Source organism: Thamnophis sirtalis, unplaced genomic scaffold, assembly GCF_051295495.1.
Source record: "Thamnophis sirtalis isolate CommonGarterSnake01/CBP01778 unplaced genomic scaffold, rThaSir2_p1.2 scaffold_2, whole genome shotgun sequence".
NCBI classification, from domain to species: Eukaryota; Metazoa; Chordata; class Lepidosauria; order Squamata; family Natricidae; genus Thamnophis; species Thamnophis sirtalis.
The window spans coordinates 120,733,212-120,759,131 of record NW_028261382.1 but is presented as its reverse complement, the minus strand read 5'-3'; the positions used below and the strand labels follow the sequence as shown (position 1 = coordinate 120,759,131).

At 39.8% G+C, this 25,920-nt stretch overlaps 1 protein-coding gene across 1 annotated transcript in view; it reads right to left on the bottom strand.

Annotated features, from left to right (window-relative positions):
* The window catches only part of ANGPT1 (angiopoietin 1), a 147,184-nt gene extending 129,141 nt beyond the window's left edge, over window positions 1-18,043 (bottom strand). The window contains exon 1 of the mRNA XM_087706775.1: window positions 17,316-18,043. Coding sequence (XP_087562901.1) covers window positions 17,316-17,612 — 297 coding nt within the window. The 5' untranslated portion in view covers window positions 17,613-18,043. The remainder of the gene's footprint in view (window positions 1-17,315) is intronic.
* Between the last annotated feature and the right edge of the window lie 7,877 nt (window positions 18,044-25,920).

Here is a 25,920-nt window from a genome sequence, read left to right as displayed (position 1 = left end):
TACCTCCCTTTAAATTTAATGAATCTATTCTAAAATAGATTCAATAGAATCAAGAGGACAAAATATCACAATTAGTTTACCTCTCTTTAAATTTAATGAATCTATTCTAAGCATATATAAGCAAATCTGAGTTTCAAACAGTTTCTTAGTTTCCTGATCATGAGTTCATCTTAAATGGTTTCCATACTTGATGGCAAATGCAAACTAAAATGGTTCTACAAAACAATTTTATGGGAATATTGCCATATATATTTTCATAATACATGCATTTTTCTATAAACATTTCTTGGTTAGCGTTTTTGGCATGCATTCTTTTCCTAATGTTATTTATATTACATGAATGCTTCTCCTTAAGATATGAATTTTCATTTTGATATTAAGATAACTGAGTTGCAAAATTCTAAAATATCATTCTAGTTTGTATATAGGTCAGGAGGTTAAACAAATGGTCTAAGGGTATTTCTCTTCCATGGCAAATTCTAAATATCTTTAGATCTGGCTCTAACACATTGTAATAAAATCTTGAGGTACCCAAGGGATGATGAGGTGAATGAATTTTTAACTGGACAGAACTAGTTCAAGTTAAATTCTTGTTGTATCCCTCTTATCTAAATCCCAAAGTTTAGGAAAAGAAACACGTTTTATGAGGTGGAATAATCTAATTAAAGTCAACGAAGCTTCATACAAAACAGATAAAGTTATTTTGATTTATTGCACAGTGTTCATTACATACTAAATGCTTAAGTATAAACACACACACAAACACACACACACACACCCCAAATCTCTCAAAATAGGAATTGGGCTAGATTTGCTGAGATCTTCCCAAAGCAGGAGTGAGTTATATGACAAGACTTAAAACCACCCAGGCATTTCCAAAGCTGAGAAAATCCAGTCTATAATTAACTGTGAATAAAAAGAGGGTCAGTTTACAGATAGTTTTCAATATTCTATCAAATTAATGTATTGCTTAGGGGACCAAGAATGTAAGGAGGTTTTACTCAAATTCATGTAATTTTCTTCAGAGGATGGGAGCCATGACCTCTCTGAGAGTTTTGGTCTACAACCCAATCCTTCTTTACCAGTGACAATGCTGTCTGGAACTGATAGAACTTGGGAGTCCAGCAGACTCTGCTGGGTCATATGTTAACAATTTGTATATTTTGAACACAATCCTTCTTATTGCACTCTATGTGAGAATTGGGGGAGGAAAAACATTTCAGCCTTTCACAATCAATTTTCATGAAATAATGCAGATCCACTCACAAAAGTTCTATGATATGCGAAGGTAATAATTATTGATAATCACTGTCAAGTAATTCACTTTCTACTTAGAGTATATCAGAGAAATCTTCAATGTATTTTCTTTGCCCTTTTATTTTTAGTTGCTATACAGGACCAAAAGTTGTAATGCTAAGTTCCCTAACTATTACCCACCTGTTCCTGCCCCTCATCATCCTGGAAACAGAGGGATAGAATCAAGATCACATGAAGTGTTAATATCACTTTATAATGCCTGGTTAAAGCCACCGTTGGAATACTGCATTCAGTTTTGGTCACCACGATGTAGAAAAGATGTGGAGACTCTAGAAAGAGTGCAGAGAAGAGCAACAAAGATGATTAGGGGACTGAAGACTAAAAAATATGAAGAATGGTTGCAGGAACTGGGTATGTCTAGTTTAATAGAAAGAAGGACCAGGGGAGACATGATAGCAGTGTTCCAATATCTCAGGGGTTGCCACAAAGAAGAGGGAGTCAAAGTATTCTCCAAAGCACCTGGGGGTAGAACAAGAAGCAATGGGTGGAAACTAATCAAGGAGAAAAGCAACTTAGAACTGAGAAGAACAATTAATCAGTGGAACAGCTTGCCTCCAGAAGTTGTGAATGCCCCAACAACTGGAAGTCTTTAAGAAGATGCTGGATAGCCATTTGTCTGAAATGGTGTAGGGTTTCCTGCCTAGGCAGGGGGTTGGACTAGAAGACCTCCAAGGTCCCGTCCAACTCTGCTATTGTGTTATTGTAAAAATGGGCATGGTAAAGATTATAAAGCAATGAATGTTGCAATGGCCACCATTTATGATGGTTTTAAAAGGATAACATTTCCTAGTGGAAATTCCTTCATACCAACTTTTCATCTAGGCCAGGGGTCCCCATCCACCAGGCCATGACCCACTACTGGCCATGGCCAATTTGGAACCGGGAACCACGCTTCAAACTGGCATGTATATACACAGCTCAACTTGCACAAATTGGGCTGCACATGTATGTGTATGTATACCAGTTCACATGGCTCAGTTCCCCTTCCCCCCAATCAGGCCCCCAAGCTGCAAAGGTCAGGGACCTCTGACTTAGGCAGCATGTTAATCCCTATCCACAAATCATAAAATGAATTCTGTCTGTTTAGGAAGAACATCGATACATTCAAAAGGCTTCTGTATTCGGTTTGTTCTGTTTTAACACTAACATTAAAAAGCCACAGTATACAAGTGCAATCATGTACTTTAGAATTTAACACGTAATAGAAGTATACCGAAGGGAGGAGCTGAGTGAAAGAAGAAGGAGGGTGGAGAGGGTGAGAGAGAGGGGAGGAGAAGGAAGGGAGGGAATGGATTAAGAGAGGGAGTGATAGGGTTAGGGTTAGATAGAGGGGGAGGGGAAGTAGGTGTAGAGGGGTATGTGAGAAGGAAGAATGAAAGTTGGAGGGGGTTGAAAGAGGGTGTATGGTGGGTCAAGGTGGTATATTGGGTTTGTATTGTAGGGGGCATTTTCTATATAAGTGAGGGCTGTGTTTATTACTCAATGTTATATGCCCCGGTTATGCACAGTAAACATGTGATTGTATAGAATGAAATGGAAATAAAAATATTATGCAAAAGGCTTCTGTAATTATAATTATTTATTTCTTCAAATGAAGAACTAGAGCTGGATGCATTTCTTAAAAGCTATAGTCAAATATACAGGATATATTGATAATGTTATTAATGATGAACAATATAGATTGTTATCACTATTATTATATAGTTATATGTTATTACATAAAGGACATAATTACAAGTTAGAAGCAAAATTGTTCTTTCAAGACCTTTTCCCAAAAGTAATACTGTATGTATATGATGTCTGTGGCCACTACTTCAAAATCTAGATTAGGGCAGCCATACCAACCACAAAATTAGCAAGAGGATATGGTCGCTGGAACTAGACATGTTCTTTGTGCCAAAATATCTGTGTGTAAAGTATCAGCTTTTTATAGGATGGAATCTATGTTTTAGCAGCATGGCTTTCCTTTACCCACCCATAATCCAAACTAATCAGGATTAAAATATAAAAAAAACTGGCTTTGTTTGCTTTAAGGCAAAGTTTATGTCCTCTAAAATATTGCATCCCATAAAATCTGCCCTTGAAAGGATCACTCTTATTTTTATTTTTTTACCAACATGGTAAGAAATGATCCTTCAAACAGCTGCTTCTTAGATTTGACCTTGAGCAAGGCTGTCTATATAATCCTGGCGGGTATCTTTAGTAAGATAATTCTCTCCTATTCGTTGACAACTTCTGAATATACATTTTAAGGGTATGGAAGGAGCCAATTCTCTCTCTGTGGCTTGGAAGGATGATATCTGAAAAGTTATTTAGAATATAGAATGTTGTTTGGAATATAGTTTGAGCAGACATCCCTGAACCTTTTACAGCCACACAAAATATTTTCCAAAAAGATCAAATATTTCAAAGGACAGATGTTTATAAGCTTCTTAAAATTTCAAAACAAAAGATAGCCCTGCTTGTTGGTTGTTTCAAGAACAGATTTATAGTGAGAAATGACTTCTCAGTGCTGATTGCCATTAAAACCTTGTATGATATGGAAGTCCTAGCAAGATCTCAATATGTAATAATTTAAACATCCCTAAGAACATACATTGCTCACTATACTTTATTTATTCTTCTTAATATATCTCTTTAAAACCACTCCGGTATAGCTCTTGGAGTTTTGAAAGATTTATATGTCATTCCTAAAATGAAAAACATCAAGGAAGGAAAAGAAAAAGAGAAAATATAAGTCACGGGGAAACGCAGGAAAGGATATAAATTGAAATATTGCATTTCTCTTAGAAGCTACAATTTAAAATATTTTATCCTTCCATTTTTGGAGACTGTCTAATCAGGCTGAAATATGATTCAATTTTAGTTGTGTATCAGTTGGTCACTTATTTTTGATTAGCCCAATCTTTTTTAATTCTGAATATAATCTACTTCACGGGATCACTTTCCCAGTAGCTTCGTATTTGAATATGTTCTCCAGAAAAAAAAACTTTTTTTTACATTCACAGTTTATAGTTTAACGTATTTATTTCAATGGGAAACTGAAATGCAAAATTCTGAACTTGCAGCCTGCAAAATGCCAATAGGTTTCAATAGAAAAAAGTTCTTGCAGTTCATGGTTGAACTGTGGAGGCCCTTGATACATTCAAAGCTTGGTTATTATCCTTAGCAATATAGCAATAGCAGTTAGACTTATATACCACTTCATAGGGCTTTCAGCCCTCTCTAAGCGGTTTACAGAGTCAGCATATTGCCCCCACAGTCTGGGTCCTCATTTCACCCACCTCGGAAGGATGGAAGGCTGAGTCAACCACCGAACTGCAGCTAACAGTCAGCTGAAGTGGCTGCAGTACTGCACTCTAACCACTGCGCCACCTCGGCTCTATCCTTCTGTCTGTCCTTCAGACATTTTACTACCCAAATAGATAACATTATCAATGCTAAGTAATGAAATGTCTGCAATAAAACAACCAAACTCAGAGAGAACCAAGGACCCCACAAATAGGTTTATTAACTGAAAAACCAACAAAAACTATTTTGAAATATTAATTATAGTAAAAACAGACAACCAATCACCATCAATCACCATAATGGATCTGGAGCAAATAGGGATTCTCTTGGTCAAAATATTTTTTGTAACACACATATGCTGTTTCTATAGATTATAATCCATAACTTGATCTGTCCCCCTTGGACCTCTGAAAGAGGCAGAGTGCCCTATTTCTTTAAGACTGGAGAGACAATATGGAAAATTTTAAAGAAGTATTTTTGTTGTGGAGAACCAAAAAAAAAAATAGTTGGCTGTATAGAATTCCATGTGTGCTACAAGCATTGGGTCCAGAAGAAGCCAAAAATTAGGTGTTCCAATGGTCTTAATTCCAGTGGGACTTTCAAGAATCTAAATGCATATACAACTCCAGCTGATTTCTAAACAAAAACCAAATGATACATTTACCCATTTTTATCCAACTGCTGAAAAAACAAACTCATGCCAGCCAGCTACTCTTTGTTGTTTGGCATCTTGCTATGTTTACAGTGATGACAAATTCTAAATAAACTGCAGATTGTCTTAGATTAAAATATTGTTAAATCTGCTTGCTGATTTCTATGGATCTAAAACTGTGGATTCAGGAAGGTTTTTGTCCATAATGATTTAAATACAGAAGACCCTATGTTAATAGGTAATGGTAAAGGTTCCCCTCGTGCATATGTGCTAGTCGTTCCCGACTCTAGCGGGGGCAGTGCTCATCTAAGTTTCAAAGCTGAAGCACTGTCCGAAGACATTTCCGTGGTCATGTCGCCGGCATTACTAAATGCCGAAGGTGCACGGAACGCTCCTATTTTTCTACTTGCATTTTTTACATGCTTTTGAAGTGCTAGGTTGGCCAAAGCTGGGACAAGTAACGGGAGCTCACTCCATTTCGCGGTGCTGGGGATTCGAACCACCAAACTGCTGACCTTTAGTCTTTTAGCCACTGAGCCACTGTGTCCCTATGTTAACAGAGGTGTTCAAAGTAGGTCTCTGAGACCAGTAAGGGGCAACTAGAAAGACATAGAAGCAAAGCACCAAGGAAGGAAAAAAAGGATAGTCCGTTATGATATGGATCTTCTTCAAATCCTAGCAAACATTTGGAAAGACTAAAGAATACTGTGGATTTAAAAGGATTTGAAAATTGCTTTTTGTTTGTGAAAAGGCCTTTTCGTATAACCACTTGCATATACATCCATGTGTTTCAATTGCTGCCAAATCTGTTGGTCTTTACCAACAGTTTACATGTTGGGCGCCCCAAGACTCATTGTGGGCATTTTGAATTATCTCTGTGGGTTTCTGGTATTTGAAGAAATAAAGCCTTTAACAACTTTCAACCACATGAATGGAAGAAAAAATATTTAATGTTGAAAGCTGCCAGCTATTTTATTTTGGAAGACCAACTGCATTGATTTGGGGTGGGGGTGGGGGAATGCTTATTCTACCATTGCAATCATTGACAGCCTGACTTTCTTCTTGGCTACTGTGTTTACCCCAAAATAAGACCGGGTCTTATTTTCTTTTGCCCCACAAAATATGGCCTTGGGCTTATTATAGGGGGAAGGCTTATTGTTTTGGGGTTGCCGGGCAGCTGTTCCCTTGCGAACTGGCTTCCTAAGAGCCGGGCACAGCCTCAGGGGTTAAGCAGCCATGAGGTGACCATGCTCATGAGCAACCACCCGGCAAACCCCCTCTCCAGCTGGGCAGAGCGCCATTCATTGACCTAAGGGGTATCCTTAAGGTGCCAAGGCACATGGTGCTCTGCCCTCTCCGTAGCTCCCGTGTCTTGGACATTAGGGATACCCCCTAGGTCACTGCATGGAGCTCTGCCCAGCTGGAGAAGGAGATTGCGCGAGCGCTTGTTCCACCCCCAGCAAGCATGCCTCCCAGCCTCACCACGCCCTGGCCCAGCTCTGCCTGCACGGCCAGGGTGCCGCCGCCATGCTCCGAGCACAACTTCTTCTCTAGCTTCCAAACTCCAAAACTCAGCTGCCGAGTCTCCCAGCAGCAGCCGCTCTAGGAGTGCGCTCTCTGGTTGTGGGCTGGCTGCTGGACAGAGAGTCTTCTAGCAGGCAGCCCACAACCATAGAGCACACTCCTAGAGTGGCCACTGCTGAACGACTCAGCAGCCGAGTTTTGGAGTTTGGAAGCCAGAGAAGAAGTTATGCTCGGAGCACGGTGCTGGTGCCCTGGCCCTCCAGGGAGAGCTGGGCCAGGGCATGGTGAGGCTGGGAGGCATGCTTGCTGGAGGCAAGACAGGTGCTCGCGCAACCCCCTTCCCCAGCCGGACAGAGCTCCATGCACTGACCTAGGGGGTATCACTAATGTGCCAAGCCGTGGGAGCTGGGAAGGCTTGGCACCTTCGGGATACTGCTAAGTTGGTGAGCTGTGCTCTGCCTGACCGGAGCGGGAGGGTTGTCCAGGGGGCTTATTTTTGGGGGTGGGCTTATATTTTTGCCCATGTGAAAAATGTGGCAAGGCGTTAGTTTCAGGACATGTCGTATTTTTGGGGAAACACGGTAACTATTCCAAGGCATTAGGAGAAAATCTAATTCCTTACCCCTTCATAATGATAGTTGCACCATGGGGAAACTTTTTTTTCCAAGCCAGAAGACAACAACGCTTTGCTTTGCTTGCTTTTAAAGCTCAGTGGAACAGTTTGTGCTTTTTGTACAGAAACATGCAGTTCCACTCCTAACATCTTCAATTCAAACTAAGAACAAGCCGCTAACATTGAAGGACTTTATTAGAAAACTAGGAGTATATAAATCAAAAGATCCAGGAATAGAGAAAGTAGGTCAATAATTTCAGTAGGGTAAAATATTCCTGTACACTAATGAAAACAGAATAGGAATGAGAGGAAAAGACATAATTCTGCATATCCTCACATTTAATTTTTCTTAAATTTTACACGCTCCAGTTAACATTCACACAGACACTTGTAGCATGCAAGAAGGATTTGTGCGGAAAAAAGAAATGGCTATAAAAATAACACATCGAAGGTTTTTTTGTAAAAATACTTGTTAGAAACCCTTGCTTGCAAAAGAAAAATATACTATGCAAACTGACCCACAGAATAAAGGGCAAATGTGCATAGCACTGCCAGGGTTCTTCTTGTGTCCAATTTTGCCTTTAAACAAACAAACAAAACGCTGCAACTGACGTGAAGAGGACTAAATCAAAAGTTTATGATCAGATTATGAAAGTAACCAAAATTGATATATGCCTTTATTCCTAGAACTAAGTCAAGAAAGCCCAAAGAATAGATCAGTACTGGAGGGCCAAAATAAATGACCCCAACTCTTTAACAATTATGACCTAGTGACCACATATGGCCAATAGAATGTAGATGGGCAGTTGAGACTCTCCTTCAATGTCTATCACTCTCCTTGATGTCTATCTATGTTGCTTGCTGGGTGCTGCTCAAGTCATTTGTTTTGTGAGAAGATAAAGATATATAAATTGGGTAAATAAATATATAATCTGACACTACTGTATTTCCTTTGCTTTTTTTTTGCAAGCACACACATTTGGGCATCTGGGTTTGTGATAGTGGTGAATATCTATAGCTTGGGTGTAGGATGAGGGTGTAGGTTCACTCTCTGAGCTTGTGAGTTGGTTTCCAAATGTTTCATTACCAGGCTAGGTAAGATCTTTAGTGGAATTTAAGGAATGTCAGTGACTGTGTTCTTCTGTTTATAATGGCTTTGTGTGGTTAGCAGGGCTTGTGATGGGAAGGTCACTTCAGGTGAGGATCATGTCAGGTGAGGTCTTGCAATGGGTCAGGTGTAGGTCAAATCAAGGGAGGGTCTTGTCATGGATCAGGTGTGGGTCTTCTCTTGGACGCTCAGCCTGATAGCATCTAGTTAGCATCATGTTGCCATTTATTTCCTGTACTGAACTCTATTTCTCACTCACTAGCCCTTCGGTGGCCCCGTTTTTTGGCTGCCGATGTGAATTTCAGGTCAGTCTGCAGAAAGGGCTCCCTCATCTTATTACAGATGAGAAGACTGACCTAGTGTGTTTCACTGAAACTTTCTTGGGTGCCAAGGAAGTGTTACCCATTTTAAAAAGGGTTTTTTGGTGTGGCATCAGCAAAAGCTCCCAGGCAGCAGTGGGAGAGTAGCTATGGTTATCTTAGAGACATTACTTCATAAACAAATAGATGCAAGATGGTTAAGTTTGGCTGTGGGAATCAATAGGAACCACTGCTATTGTCTCAGCCTCCCTGCTGCATAGCAACTTCCCTGCCAAAGTTCCTGGTGCTGGTGACTCTTCATCTTTTGTTCAGGATATGGTAGTATGACTCCAAACAGAACTAGTGCTCAGTTTGGGGGTCCTTCTGGATTCAGGGCTCCTATTTGAGGAACAGATGGCAACTCTTTGGAGGTTCTGCTGACAAGTTACTCATACTTTAGTCACCTCCCGAGTGTAATGCACCCAATGTGGAGCTGCCTTTGAAGAGAATTAGCAAGTCACAACTGTTTAAAAATGCTGTACTGAGGACAGGGATGAGCACTCCTGCTGTGCACACATTATACCTGAGCTGCATGGTCTACCAGTATACTTCCAAGTGCATTTAAGATTGCTGGTAGTCACCTATAAAGTCCATTATGGAATAAAGCTGGGTTATTTGCAGACTTCTTCTTCCAACCCATTAGATTCCCATGCAGAACAAGCATGTTACAGGCCCTGTCAATTCAAGGTCATCTGCAGGAAGCCAGGAAGAGAGCTATTCTCTTACACCACTTCCCCTGTGGAACACCATCCCCTCCAGTAGTTGAGATTGGCTACAATTCTGTTGGCCTTCCCCAACATGGATGAAGACATGGCTATGTTCCCAGACTTGGAGGACAGATTGTCAGGTTCAGCTTAAGGAATGATTGTATTAATTGTGGTTTGATTGCTATTTAACCCTGGCTAGATGTATTTTATTTCCACTTGGTTGTGTTTCTAACTCTTGTTAACTATGCCGAGCCACCAGGGTGAGATGGACAGCCACATAAATGTAATTAACAAAACAAGCCAATCTTCCTTTCTGATGTAGTTGTGGAATCTTAAACCAGATTCTAGTTTTCCAGTTTGTTTGTGTGTTTACATTTCATGTTTCTAGACCATTTATCTCCATCAGGGAAGGATTCTGGATGGTGTACAGTATAATAAAGGTAAAGGTTCCCCTCGCATATATGTGCTAGTCGTTCCCGACTCTAGGGGGCAGTGCTCATCTCTGATTCAAAGCCAAAGAACCAGCACTGTCCAAAGACGTCTCCATGGTCATGTGGCCGGCATGACTAAATGCTAAAGGCACATGGAACACTATTAACTTCTCACCAAAGTGGTTCCTATTTTTCTACTTGCATTTTTATGTACTTTCCAATTGCTAGGTTGGCAGAAGCTGGAACAAGTAATGGGAGCTCACTCCATTATGCAGCGCTAAGGGTTCAAGCTGCTGAACTGCTGACCTTCTGAACGAAAAGTTCAGTGTCTTAGTCGCTGAGTCACTGAGCGTCCCTATTTACAGTATAATATCACCATATAAAATTAGAATTAAAATATTAAAGTTGTCTCACCTACACAATCTTTCAAATTTTTAATCAGATGTTGATCTGGCTGGCCCTCAACAGCTCCTTTATGACATTGTTGACAGTATTACAGTGTGCAACGCATAGAGGGTCTTCTCAGCAATGCAACAGAACACAAATAACATTTGTCATAAACTGTGTGTGTGTGTGTGTGTGTGTGTGTGTGTGCACACGCGTGTGTTTATTTAAGAGTGATAACACTCATTTTATTTGAAACTTTTATGTATCAGCTGTTCTATTCAGATGTTTGGAACAAATGACCCTGTGAAGGTTATCTTAAGGCTCCTTAGGAAAGAATTACCTATCCTTTAGGAAAATAACCTATTACTTACCGTCCTGTTAATCAAAGTATTTTTGATGCTCAGGATACCTTGTTTTAGAACACGCAATCATTGTGTTTCTGGAGCAGGATGGCAAATGCTTATTCCGGTAGAGTTGCATGTGAAGAAAAATCAGGTGATAAAGCAGTCATACTGAGGAAAGGCTAATACCCCCAGAGATGTAACAGAGACAGCATGGTGGAAAAAAGCTCTCAAAATCTTAAAGTAGTGATATTGCTGTAGAAGATTTGTTAGGTTGGGATTAGAGAAGAATGTAAAGGTTATAATGCTCACTTCATATCTGAGCTGGATAATCAAGCCACATTGACAGAGAATTAAGGGGAATGGATGAATTAGGCAGCGATGTTTACTGAACATTTCTGTAGCTAATAGTTTTACATAATTCATATGGGAATGTTAGTTCCATTGTATATCTATTATGTGAAATATTAACTCATTCAACCTTTGTTCAGTTCTTTTAGCTGTATTCATTATCATTGTCCACAAACTAACTTTAGATTAATGATATTGCTAAATTTCATAGTTTCCTGACTTGGAATACAGTCCTTAGAGATTCCTAGTACTGCCCCTCTAAACACAGAATACCATAACTTTCCACTATAACTTATTTCCCCACATAGCAGCAAATTCTTCTTTTCTTGAAACATTTAAGAAGTCCACATAATTGGCAATGCCAAGAACACTAAGAAATGCATGGTTGGCCTGCCATGTCACCAAAAAATAAATAAAGGAAGAGTGGAAGAAAGGCAGGAGTTCATAGGGTGAGAGGTGAAGAGGCTGATTCACAATATGCTCTGCATCATTAGAAATTAAATGAAGCCTGTAAAATATTTATCATTAGAAAAGATTGCTCTCCAGTGCCTTAAAGAAATAGGGAGAGTTTATTCTGGGAAATGAGTAGTATCCATAGGGATAAGCATCAACATAACACAATGAAGGCCACAATGTCATGACCCATCATCAAAAACAAAACATTTGCTTTTGCAATGTGCATTATGAATATGTTTTGTTGTTTCCTTCACTTTACCATTTTATAGACTGTGCTGGCACCTGAGGACACCAGGACTATCCTGGGAATACCTGGGAACATTACAATCCTCTCTCCCATTGGCCAGCCGGATTGAAATAGCCACTGCAGAAGGTCAGTGCAAAGGGTGTTCCATGTCCCCAAGCCTTAGCCTCTTTCCTGTAGTGGAGACGTTTCCTGCCACTCTTTCTCTCCAATTCTTTGCCCTGGAGGACTTACAAACGAAATGAGAGAATTGGTAGAATTATGAGGTGATTAGTTTATCCAAGGTAACGGTTCCCCTCGCACATATGTGCTAGTTGTTCCTGACTCTAGAAACAGGAACAACAACAACAACAACAACAACAACAACAACGAAAAGGGGGGAAGTAGTGGCTCAGCAGCTAAGATGCTTGTCGATTAAAAGGTTGGCAGTTTGGCGGTTCAAATCCCTAGCGCCACATAATGGAGTGAGCTCCCATTACTTGTCCCAGCTTCTGCCAACCTAGCAGTTCAAAAGCATGTAAAAATGCAAGTAGAAATAATAGGAACCACCTCTGATGGGAAGGTAACAGCATTCTGTGTGCCTTCAGTGTTTAGTCCTGCCAGCCACAAGACCACAGAGACATCTTTGGACAGTGCTGGCTCTTCAGCTTTGAAATGGAGATGAGCACCGCCCCCTAGAGTTGGAAATGACTAGCACATATGTGCGAGGGGAATCTTTACCTTTACCTTTAGTTAATCCAAGACAGGGCTCGTCTTAAACTAAATCTAACTCCTTTAACAAACTGGGTCAGTGATCAATTTTTGAAGTTCCTACCATAGACTGACCCACTAATGTGTTGTGGGAATGGGGCCACTATTTCTCAAAGGGTACTTAAGTGATAAAATAGGGGATTCACTGTACAGCAACCTGAACTCTTTAGTTGAAAGTGGCATATGAAATGGACAGGCAGGCAGTCAGGCAAGATAAATAGTCGGATGTGGTGAGAAAAAGGTCCACGTGCAAGAAAAATTAAGATTCCTTCAGCTGTATGTACTGATGTTCTAAGGGCAGAATAGTACTATAGGAAATAAATTGTAGGGCAGTGCATGAAAGAAAGACTAGATTGCACAGGATTCTTGACGTCACAAAACACTAACTTTGTGTAACATGGTTAAATGTCTTAAAAGTCTAATCAAATTTTGTGTTCACATAATACATGTCACAAAGCATTATAATTTTGCATAACATGGTTAAATGTCTTAAAAGTCTGAACCCAATTTTGTCTTTACACAATAAAATGAGATATAAACTAGCTCTACGATGAATTTCACATAGTCTAAAAATGTGAAAACAAAACTAAGCTAAAGCTAAGTATATACGGGACCTCTAGACCCTTAACTGACTAGGTTAGGTCAATTCTATTACTCACATGGGAGTGTGTTTTCCTCTACAATCATAACGGCACTGACCTACCATCTTCCTTATTAAATATCATAAACAAAATCAGTAAAAAAAAATCAATGTAAGGGCAGAATCACAAGTGAATAGGATACTATGTGTATATGTTTTTAATGTCCACTTAATCAAGGAAGTTTTTTTTTTAACTTTTACACAGGGATGTCACCAAATTTAAAATGAGGGGAGAAAAACTAACCAAGGGTCAGAGTACAATAATAATAATATATAACATCTTCAAATAGTGCTGGGAAATCCTTCTGCCTACAACCCTGAAGAGCCACTGCTGGTTTGTGCAGATGGGAGGTAGACAACCTGTTGCCCTCCAGATGTTTTGGATCACATCTCCCTTTCACTATAATCAACACAGACATTAATCAGGAGATATGAAATCAGTCCAAAACTTCCAAAGGAAATTATGTATCTTATCTAATTGTAGAGAAATTGTGATTTTTATATTCCTCATTTCCTTATTTTAAACTATCCATTTTTCATTTGAGTAGAACTCAATCAGTTTCTAGGTTTTATATGCACTATCTAAAACACCATCTCCCAAATTAGATCTTCCCAAAGTTGTTGGACTTCAACTCCTATAATTCCCATCCAGAAGAGGACATATGGGAATTGAAATTTGTCACATCTGGAAGACACCAGGATAGGAAAAGGATAAATGGATACCATACAAACATCTGCACAGTTGTGAAGCTATTTGTGGTTCTTTTGGTACCATACATTTGGGTTAGTTCAGCATGGGAAAAAAATGCTGAAAAATTGCCAAGCTAAAACTTTTCAGACAGTTCTTCTTTGACAAAGTTTAAACACTGAAATTACAACCTAACTGCACAACAGCCAGTTATTGCAAGGAATAAAAAAAAACACAGTATGTGGTCAGTTTAATGCTGTTAGAAGAAACATGGCAGATATGAAACCCAGAGTTAAACAGTGAAGGAAGTTATCCATGTTAAAACAAATACATTGAAGAAAAAGCTGTAAATATGTTTACTAAGAATCTTCTAGTAGTTTTGGCAAAAGTCGATTGTTGCTAAACTGAATTGTCTTCCAGCCAATCATATCAACATTAATAATGGAATATGCAAATTTCATTGGATAAATACTAATACATAATTGTTTACAGCCAGACAGGGGAATTTCCAGTTTGATTTGAATTGACAGTTCAGTGTAAGAGCTTTCAAATATTTCTTTTTCCAATATTTAAAAAAAGTTTAAGATACATTTCTTCTAGATTAGCTAAACTAAGAACCTTACAATGTCAGCTTGCCAGTTAAACATGTTTCACTTTCAATCCCCTTTCCAAAGTGTAAAGATTGTGTTATGTGTGTATACTTATCTTATGTTCTAATACTAAACAGTTTTAATGAATGTGATATATTACAGCAACTGCTCGAAAACACAGATAGATCCAAGCACTGTGCAATACTGCATATGTGTGTGATATATATCAATTGATGCCTTGGATCACAGCCACAGAAGCAGCAATGTTTCTAATTTGCTCATCTGCAGCAATGTATTTTCAAATAGAACATTACTAGAAATGACAGCTTTAAAAAGTCATTCAGGAATATAAATCTGAGCTTCAATGCATTTCATGTTTTCAGTTACATATTCTTTGCTATTAAAATTACAGTCCCAATGTCCTGTATAGACAGCAACAATGAAGCAAATGGACTAAATAAACCAAGATTTGACAGCTGAAGGCTACAGAGACCCTTGCAACACCCAAACAACTTTTTCAGACTTCCAAAGCTACCTATCTTCATAGTTTCTGAAAGATGTCACTCCTGCCAACACAGAGTATGTGGCCAAAAAGAGATTTAACCTAGTGTGAAATAAAAGGGAACCCACACACCCCTCCAATTTAATCTCCCAAACCAAGGAAAACAGTCAGAAATATCCTGGTTTCCCAATCCCTGCAGCTTTCACATCTGTAAAATGTTACGTTGGACCCTGGGCATCAAATTTTTATCTCCCTTGGACTATGCATAAACTGTTATAAAGTACTCAGAGAGTCCGATAGGAATGACTCATGCTTTATTCTATGGAATAGCACCGAAGAAAGATATGTGATGTTTATCCACCTGCTAAACATTTTTAAGGCAACTCAGGGGAAACCTTTCCTCCACTTTCTAAATTTGGAGAGCCACTGAGGAATGCAAGCCTCGGAGATACGGTTTTGCTGCTAAGTGTCTGTTCATCACCTATTTTCTTTTCAAGCATGATGGTCGGCTGCAAATCAAAGGATTCCACTGCCCTCCAAAGACTTATTTTTCTGTTCGCAAAGTTCAGAAGCAAAAGAGTGAGCTTAGTTCAGTCCCTAGTGGTCAACTGCAGAACACAAACAATTTCCTACACATGATTTTGCAAGGCAGTCCTCTTCAGAAGGAAAGGAAAAGGAGAATCTCTTGCCTCGCAGAAAAGTTTGCGCAAACAGCCACCAATGAATGAATGAATGAGTAGACTGCATCACATTTCAAGGTCTTACATGAAACTTTGCTAAACCCAGATGTGCAGTTTCAAGATGAAGTCCTACACATGTTGAATTAGGAGTCACCCTTGTTTACTTCTGTGGGACTAATCCCCTCTTATGAAGAGAGAAAGGGAATGCAGTCTATCCTATGAGAACCCATCTCACCAAAGCATGAGAACCTTGAGGTTTCCACCAGAGCAATTCTTCCGATTGCTACCTAAATGTGGAAATGAACCATAGCCACCCGACAGCCTTTCAAAAACCAAAACAATAATAATAATAATCTTTGGCGAGCCTATCTTGATGTGACTCAAAAGTACATTTTGTCATTTTCAAATGCATGGAGGTTTGACTGGCTAAAGGAGAAACAAGCTTCCTGCCTGAACAAGGAGAAGTGAATGCAAATTGGTAGGACCAGATTTTGATTAAAAGTTTGGAATGAGAAATTTTACAGGGTGACACAGACTGCCTGGGCAGCTGGAGGCTTTCAAACAGAGCTAGGGAGCCTTCTTTCAGGGAGGTCTTTCTTTGAGTAGTGGGATGGACTGGATGACTTCCAACCCACTTCCAACGCTAGCATTCTATGATAGATGAAGTAAACAGTTACATGTTCGCCTTCTAAGAATGAAATTCTATGTGCTATTCTCTCGGAGTAAGTCCTATTAAAAAAAAAACACTTTTGGGACCCATTTCTGAGAAAGCATCCTGAACATACAGTGCTGCACATGCTTATTTTTTTTAACATTCATTTCGAGTTTCAGTGAACACAGGATGCACCACTTCGGTTAATTAATGAAGAGTGTGTGGAACGCACAACACAGAGGAAGCCTCTCAATGTTCATTTAGTTTCTTATAACTGCCAAAGTGATTGCAAACAACTTAGGACAGGTCCACCACAAGCCTGATTCAAAATATTCATTATCAGTTCTCCTGATTTTTTTTTAAAAAAATGCTCCTGTTTTCACTATAGTTCTACACAGTGCTTCCTTTCAGCCAAGCATTTTCACTGAAGGACACATCTAACGTTGCTAACAGGCAGCAAGATTTTTGCTTAAATGAATCCAAAAGTTATAAGAGGAGTCCAACCGTTTATTTCTGTGCTACAATGCACTAAACAGTTAATTTTACTTAAAAACATTCATTTCTGAGCTAGCACCGTGTCAAAGGTTGCTCCAGTGATAATGGATTCTGTTAACCTTTGATGTTTGTTGTCCCATGCACACAGTTCTGTTTTTTTTTTTTAATAAGAGCCTACGGACAAAACATACTAACCACAGGTATTTCAAATAACATGGAAATCATTCCTAAAACACCTTGTAGAATGTACTTGTCAAGTTACTTTTAACACTCTGCACATCAAGCTATCCACCTGGCCATAGATCAATAGCTACCTCGGCTGAAGGTCCTTGCATTTCTTTAAATCAGTTTGAAACCAACAAGCCAATATCTGCCAATCAGTCATCAAACTTTTGCTGCCAGTCATTCTCACTGAACCAATTTTCAGAGTGCCCCTAGTTGGCGAGGGCAGCAAACGTAACATCTGCATCAGAATGGTACATGCATCATGCAGGAATCAATACAGGTGCTTGAGCAGCTCCAAAGGGAAGAACTTACCTTTTGTAGCCACTGAGTGTAATTTTCCATGACATGCTCCAGCCGCTGCAGTTTCTGGGAGGAGAAATCTGTCTCGATGTGAGGGGCATCCCTTTGCAGCGCATTGGTGTTGTATTGGTCAGAAGAGCTTTCGCGACAGTTTCCATCCTGTTCAGGAAGTATGAACGTGTAGGTGCACTGTCCGTGCTGAATCCGATTATACCTTCGTCCATTGGACTCCGGAGCCCGGCGTGGACTAGTGCAGTTGATGTGCTTCAGAAGAGAAGCAAGGAAAACAAACCAAACGAAAATGGTCATGTTACTAGCCCTCTTCTGTCCTGCTCTTGACACCTTGATCCAAGCCTCCTCTCCTCGCCTTTGCCTTCCTTTCCCCCCTCCCTCTTTTTAATGTTTGCTTTGCCTTTAAGGATTTGTTTAGGGGATCAAAAGATAAGGAAAAGGGAAGAAGGTTCAGAAAATAATAGTGAGCTTTTCTTTAAAAAAAAAGATTATATCTAAATCTCAATGCTTCCTTAGCTAAAGCAGGAGCAATTTATTGCATAGTAGCAGAGATTTATCGTTTCCTCTCTGTTATACTTCAGCATGCAGGCTCCTGGACTCAACTGCCCAGGCATAGCCTCCGAGTCTTTCTTCTACTCGAGCTGCCGCTGAACTGCTATTTTGTCGGAGACCTCAGTGTGTTTTATTAAGGTTGTACATTCAAGCCAAGTTGGAAGCTGGCAGCCTTTCACAAGATGACTTGACAGGAATGTGTGTGTGAGTGTGTCAGGGATGCCTGATGCATTTTGGCAAAGAGGGATCATCTTACAAGCTGGCTTGAAACATGCCCTCTAACATGTACGCCTGCTTAGCTCCTCCTGCACACGAGAGGACTGAGACCGTTTGCCTAAGCTGAACAAGCCTGACAGTCCACCTTAATAGACTTCCTACTTGGAGACTGAACTATTAAAATGTACTTAGAGGGACCAAGCTTGTTTTAATCCCTCCCAAGTAAACATTAACATACAGACCAGTGCACATGGAAAATATCTGCTGCTATCCTGGAAGGGTTAGGACTCTTTTTGGAAATGCTAAATTGGGGAAGGAACTGAGAAATGAAGGAATAAAGGGTGAGATTGCCAGTGCAGAAAGATTGCTTCTCTTACTTAAGGCACAGAAACTTTGCTATATCAGAGATGTCATCAAATGCATTGAAACAATTCCTAGGAAAAAGTCATCGCAAGGTAATGCCTTTGCCTTTTGCTAGACTGAAAACGTGTTTGCATGGTTAATGTGGGAAATGCAAGCAATGAGATTTTTTTTTCCTCCATTGACCTTAAGATTTCAAATACTGAGACATGGATAACATGAACTTTATGGACCTGCATAAATAGTACAGCTATACTTTGAGCTTTGGAGATAGCAATTTCCCCTTGCGTACTCTTTTGTATATGTCTTTTTAAATGGGAGAGATGCCTAAAGCCACAATGACAGACCCCCTAATTCCACTTGCAACCAAGTATCTCCTGCATTGCACAGGATTACGAGCAAGAGATACTGAGTTTCCCACCCCATCAATTTAAAGAATTATCCCACCATTGCTGTGACAATATACTATAACTTCAGCTTCTAAAGTATTATATTTAACACTGTGATGGCTGGACAATGCTACAAACTATAAGTGTGGATAGTCTCATAACCTGATTTATGTATTCTCTATATAATGAGCTTTTGTCCCCCCTCGAATGGTATGGTTGTTGTGTGTTTTAAATTGTGGTATTGTTTTGTTCGTGTTCTTTTTTCCTTATTTGTACCCCCCCCCCCTTGACTTGGGTTGTGAGCCGCCCTGAGTCCCCTTTGGGGAAAAGGGCGGCATAGAAATATAATAAATTCAATTCAAATTCAATTCAATATATATCTAGGTTGGGAGCCCAACATGTTTCTACCCATGTTGGGCTACTCATTCCATCCAATATGAAAAGGTTCCCAGAGTGTATAGTGAGTCCATTCATAATGTTTAGATTACATCAACTATTCCAGTGCAGATGACCAGTATCTGCATGCTGGCAAAGTGAATTCATTGAAACTCTATATTCATTAGGCAAATAAAAGTATAGATCATGCAGGCAATTTCAGTTCATCAAAATTTGAAAATAAAGCCATCAATTATGATCCTGATTCCTGGAGGCTAAAACATATGATGAACAGTTGCAAGTACTTGACATGGCTAGTCTAGTGAAGAGAAGGACCAGGGGAGACATAATAGCAGTATTCCAATATTTGAGGGGCTGCCACAGAGAGAAAGGGGGAAATCTATTTCCAAAGCCCCCAAGGCCAGACAAGGAACAATGGATGGAAATTTATCAAGGAGAGATTCAACCTAGAAATAAGAAGAAATTTTCTGACAGTGAAAACAATTAACCAATGGAACAGCTTGACTTCAAAAGAGGTGGGTGCTTCAACACTGGAGACTATCAAGAAGAGACTGGGTAGCCACTTGGCAGAAATGGTATATGGTCTCTTGCTTGAATAGGAGTTGGACTAGATAACCTACAAGATGCCTTGTAAGAGCCAAGGTGGCGCAGTGGTTAAATGCAGCACTGCAGGCTACTTCAGCTGACTGCAGTTCTGCAGTTCAGCGGTTCAAATCTCACCGGCTCAGGGTTGACTCAGCCTTCCATCCTTCCGAGGTGGGTAAAATGAGGACCCGGATTGTTGTTGGGGGCAATATGCTGACTCTGTAAACCGCTTAGAGAGGGCTGAAAGCCCTATGAAGCGGTATATAAGTCTAACTGCTACTGCTATTTCCTTCCAACTCTGTTATTCTGTATTCTCCACAAATTGACTAAGCCCACATTACTCACTTGCATAGAATAATCCTCAACATTATTTCAATGTTGCAAAGTAGGAAAGATGTTTTGCACAACTGGATGAACTATCAATCAAAGAGTTCTCTGTGGTTGTGTATTTTTTTAGCATTTTTCAAACTATACATTGGAAAACCCCAAATATTCCTGTATGGCTGATTCAGCCTCTATAACTGATATACATTTTCAGTAGAACTGTGTAAACTATCAAGGCTGTCATTGTTGTAAGTTTTGCTTTCTGCTTTTCTATTGTAACTATTAGATAAATGGTACATAACCAAAATATATCTTTTATAGTTTCGTTAAAAAATAAGAAAAAAAACTAATTTTTTTAAAGAAAGGAAAGGAAATTGTTTTTCACCTATGACATTTAGGACTCTTAGACACAGTTCCACCCCAGCTGGCATCACCTCTTTTATAAAATTATGTTGAGTGAAGCTTTTATTCTAAAAGGGTTTGGCATCTTATGTTCTTGGGTGCCATTGTGCAATCTCATCATGGTGCAGAGGTTCAAGACAAGCAAAAGTTTTTCCAACTCTCACCACCTTGCTCAGTTTATTTTGTGAGATCTTGTAAAAGGTAATGTTTCTCCTTGCAGATATGTGCTAGTAGTTCCTGAGTCCAGGGGGTGGTGCTCATCTCTCTTTCAAAGCCAAAGAACCAGCACTGTCCAAAGACATCTCCATGGTCATGTGGCCGGCATGACTAAACTCTAAAGGCGCACGGAACGTTGTTAACTTCCCACCAAAGGTGGTTCCTATTTTTCTACTTGCATTTTGTGTGCTTTCGAACTGCTAGGTTGGCAGAAGCTGGGACAAGTAATGGGAGCTCACTCAATTACATGGCGCTAGGGATTCGAACTGCTGAACTGCCGATCTTTCTGATCAACAAGGTCAGCATCTTAGCCACTGAGCCACCGCTTCCCTTTGAGCCACCATACCTAATTTTTTAATTGCTTATTGTTTTGAATTTGAATTCAGTTTAAAGCTTCTGAGATTTGATGGAATGATCTGAAAAATAATTATTTATGCCTCTTCCACTGAACAGATTTCTAATTGTCCCTATCACTATGATTTCCCCATTGCATAAGTTTGTAACATTATTCAGTTGTCTTATGGTTTCTTCTCTCAGGTACCTGTACACTTATTCAAAGACACAATTCAGAATACCTGAAGGAGGATTCAAGTAGGCATCAACTTTATTGACTTTGTGGCACCAAAGGTAATGCTATTCTTCCAAGACATATTAATCTGTTAAATGTTGAATTTTTATGCTTCATTGCAGCATTTTAAATTCTCTGGCTGTAGTTTTGTCTACTTCATTGCATATTTTAATGATTATCTTTATTTTATTGCCAATCTGAGATATTACTCAAAATGTGTGTGGTAATTATGGTGAATTGCATGTGTTATAAACTGCCTGGGAAAATGCTGCTTTGAAGGATGGTATGCACATATGCAATACCAAATAAATATAAATAATATTGTGCAGAAGATTGCATGAGGAAAAAAATTAACTTCTTTGCTGGTACCAAACCAATCAGCAAACTACCCTGCATCTGTCTTGGCCAATAACTGTCTTTCCTCACTTTTGTTTTGTAGCAATGAAATTTGATCATGTAAAGTGGAGTAAGTGTATTCCCTTACGGTGTCTGGAGGGACTAATCAGGTCTGATTAATGAGATTGTTACTTAGGATCCACTCATTGTGTTTGGGTGGCCATTTACTCCAAAGTTTTCTGGAACATATAGTATTCTCCTGGATGCCACACCTTTCCAGAAATGCAGGGAAGATTGCTAATTGGGGATTTAAGGGTGTAAGAGATTGGACTTGCTTGTGCCAAGAGCTGCACAAAGGATGTCTTGAGGGGGTAACTGTAAGATTGTATTTACTGCATTTTGATGAAATGACTTCTCATTTTCTTTATGGACAAGTTACTCAGAGTTTATAATTTCGAGCCTTCCCATGATAGATTTCCTCAGCTGCAGGTTTTGGAATAGCTTTCTTCAAGGACCAAATAAATTATAACATAGAAACTGAAGTCCTCTAGTTATTTGCTGGATCCAAACAATGCTCTTTTAAAATTACTTTCCCCAAACTAAACTAGAAGATCCTACCTTATCTTAAGAATGTCGCTTTGTATATTGATACAGTGGAGCAAGAAATGCAATTTTTCATTTCCAAACAAATGGAAACCAAAGATAGAGCCAATTGCTCTGCATAGTTTTGAGTCGAGCCCAACCCCACTTGAAGTGGAACCAAATCAAAAATGAAATGATGCTAAGACTCCCATAGTTGGGCTGTAGAAACCTGAGCCACTATTGATAATTAGGTAACATCAGGTGATTGTCAACTGTTAATGTCTGCATGGATAGATTTTCTCCAAATGAATCTGCCCCCATCTGGTCTTTCAAGTCTTCCACTGTTTGCCGTGTAACTTAGTCCATCCACTTTGTTGCTAGTCAACTTCTTCTCCTTTTTCTTTCCACCTTTTCCAGCATTAGAACCTCCTTTCGGCTAAGTATTTACAAAATGTGTCCAACATATGATAGCAACAGCAATAGCATTTAGATTTATATACTGCTTCACAGTGCTTTACAGCCCTCCTCCAAGGGGTTTACAGAATCCATGTATTGTCCTCAACGTTCTGGATCCTCATTTTACCAATCTCGGAAGAATGGAAGGCTGAGTCAACCTTGAGCAGTGACACTTGAACTGCCGAATTGCTGGCAGCTGGCAGTCAGCAGAAGTAGCCTGCGATACTGCATTCTAACCACTGCCCCACCACTGCTGATCATTTGAGCTTGGTGATTTGTTCCTGAAGTGACCAACTCTAAGTTCATTTGTTTGAGGGTGTACTTGTTTGTTTTCTTGGTTGTCCACCGCATCCTCGGGGAAGTGGTGAAATTCATTTTTTTTTCTACTGGTTCTGTGGACGTGGCTTGATGGACATGGCACGGGAAGGATACTGCAAAATCTCCATTCCCACCCCACTCTGGGTCCATCCAGATGTGGTATTTGCCAGTTCTCCAAACTACTCAAAATTTCTGCTACCGGTTCTCCAGAACCTGTCAGAACCTGCTGAATTTCACTCCTGCCTCCGGGGTCATCTCTAAACCAAAGTTCACAAATACTCTTCCAATCCTGATGCTTTGAAGTCCAATTTTTGTTTCCTAAGGTATCATTGGAATACCATTACTTGAACTAATTTGATCTTTGTGGTATAGACACAACATGGCATTTAAATATCTGTCAGCCTCTACTTTACTTGCTTGCTATTGGCTGCCATAGAAACAGTGGGGGCTTAAGGTATTTGGAAAGGGAACCATGTGGTATTGGAGGAGTTATCAGGAGGAGGGTTGAATCTCACCATCTTCTATGCATGCTGATGTTTGGACTTGGTGAAGATCAACTGTCTCAACCGTCACTGCATACCAACTGAATGAAAAGTTTTGAAGATGTAACACACATGACACCTTAGTTAGATGAAGATTGGTTATTGGGTTGGGGTGACTGGAGGGAGGGTGCTCAGTAAACGTTTGATATATACTTGTTTGCGCCTTTTTGGCTCAGATCTTGCTTTTCTTTCACTGCTATCTTTTCATAACCAGTAAACATATCTTTAATTCCACAAAAAATGGAGTTGGGAATTTTCTTTCTTGGTTATTGATGGAGGCATGCCTGACATTAAGCAAGATCTCCTTTTGCACTATCCCGGAGCTAAAACCTTCCTTGGGGAGTGCACATAAAGGAAAAAATAAATAACCCCCCCTCCAAAGAAGATGTCCAATCCATGCAGTGACCTGGAAAACATGGCAGCTACCAGATCCTCCTATCTCCTGGAAACGGAACAGATGGCTGAACTGGATTTGGAGGAATGGTCCGTCCTTCCCAGATGGTCATTGGGAGTGGGGCAGAGGAGTGATCCTGAGGAGATTCGGGCCAGAGTTACCACCAGACGACGCTGGAGACCAGAGGCTGGCTGGCAGAAAGCCGAACAAGAGGACCTCATGATGACCCATGTTCTGAAATTTCTTCAAGAGGCATGGGAGAAGCGCCATTTCCATGAAAGCAGCGCTGAGAGGAAAGTTGAATTTGCTGAGCAGGAGGAGAGATATGTGGACGACTTGTCTAACCTTGGGATGGCCTTGGGGGCAGACAGCGGAGCTGATCCAGATGGAGGAGCCCGAGATGCAGCAGCAGCAGCCGCTTGAGTCCCTCCAAGGGGGGGGAGTGGGCCCCCACAGATGCTGAATTCCAAAGATTCCTCCCCTTGGAGTGAAGTATGAAGGGGATCCCAAAGAACTTTGGATTTTCCTGGTCTAGGTTTGGAATTACATGCAACAATATGCAGAGGATTTTCCATCAGAGAAAACCAAAGTAAGAGCTGTTACTATGGCATTGGAGAACAAAGCGGCAGCTTGCATGGTTGCTTTGCATAATGATTACTCCTCCCTGCTGAGGGATTACAATGTGTTTATGACAGCCCTGGGGAAGCACTTTGATGAGCTCCCCACCGATCAGAAAGCGAGAACCAGGATGACAACCCTAACTCAGGGGAGAAGGCCAGTGGCTGAGTACACCCAAGAATTTCGTGAGCTGCCTGTGCATATGTGGGGGTGGTCTGAGGAGGCTTTATTGGAAAGCGTTGTTTCAGAAAAGCTTTCAGTACAGAAAAATCTGACAAATTCTTCCTTTATTTGATGCCTCTCCTAGGAGGATTTCATAGAACAGAAACAACTAGCCATGTCCTCTTGAAAATTGCTGCCTTTAGAAATCAGAGTTATAGTCCTGCTTCTGATCTGTTCATTTGGTTGTCCTAACTTTGGCCATTCCATTTGAAACAGTGTGTATTCTGCAGCTGATGGTCAGTTTGATGTATTTCTGTGATTTTGTTTTTATTAGGTTCCTTAATCCATCTTAAAGTCTTTGCTAGATGCCATGAAGACTGAGAATTAAAATGTGCAAGCTTCATGATAAACCTGCTCATGTTCCTGCGATGCTTGTGCTGTGATTGACTTTTCACAGACCCAGATTAACCATGAAGTAAAATAAGCTTAAGGTATCAAGGGAAGTGGGGACCTAACAGAGTTTTCTTTCTCATAGCTCTCATGCCTTTACCACTTCACTGCCATGCCATATTCAACTTTAGTTTTCAGGATTTATTCCGTCTTAAGTCAAGCAATGGAACGGATGAGGGTCACTATTGTTAACCTGCACTTAGGGCATCAGTTGGCCTTATGCATCCCTGAGTTTAGAGGGCAGATTTGATACACCATTCTTTTTGATTGTTTAACATTTTTATTGAGTTATAAAGTATTATGAAATGCAAAATACAAAGTAAATAGAAAAGCCATGGGGTGGGAAAGGGGAAAGAAAAGTGAGGAAAGATAAGAAAAAAAGAGAAAAAGAATAGAAAAATATTAGACAAGATGATAAGGGTATAAGTATTAAGAAAGAAATTTATAAACTGAGGGCCTTCACTGATAATCTGGTTATATTTTTACAGGACCCAAAAATAATATAGACATTTGATAAGGAAACTGAATGAATTTGAGGCTTTAGCAGGTTTCAAAATAAATAAACAGAAAACAACAATGGTGATCCAGAATATATCTTCTCGGAGCAAATGATATATTGAATAAAAAGTTGGATTTTAGGGCTGAGAAAAAAGTTAAATACTTAGGGTTTATGTTGACAAATACAAATATAAAACTGTTTCAAAATTGTAAATTGTAAATTTAATGAATTTATATGCCG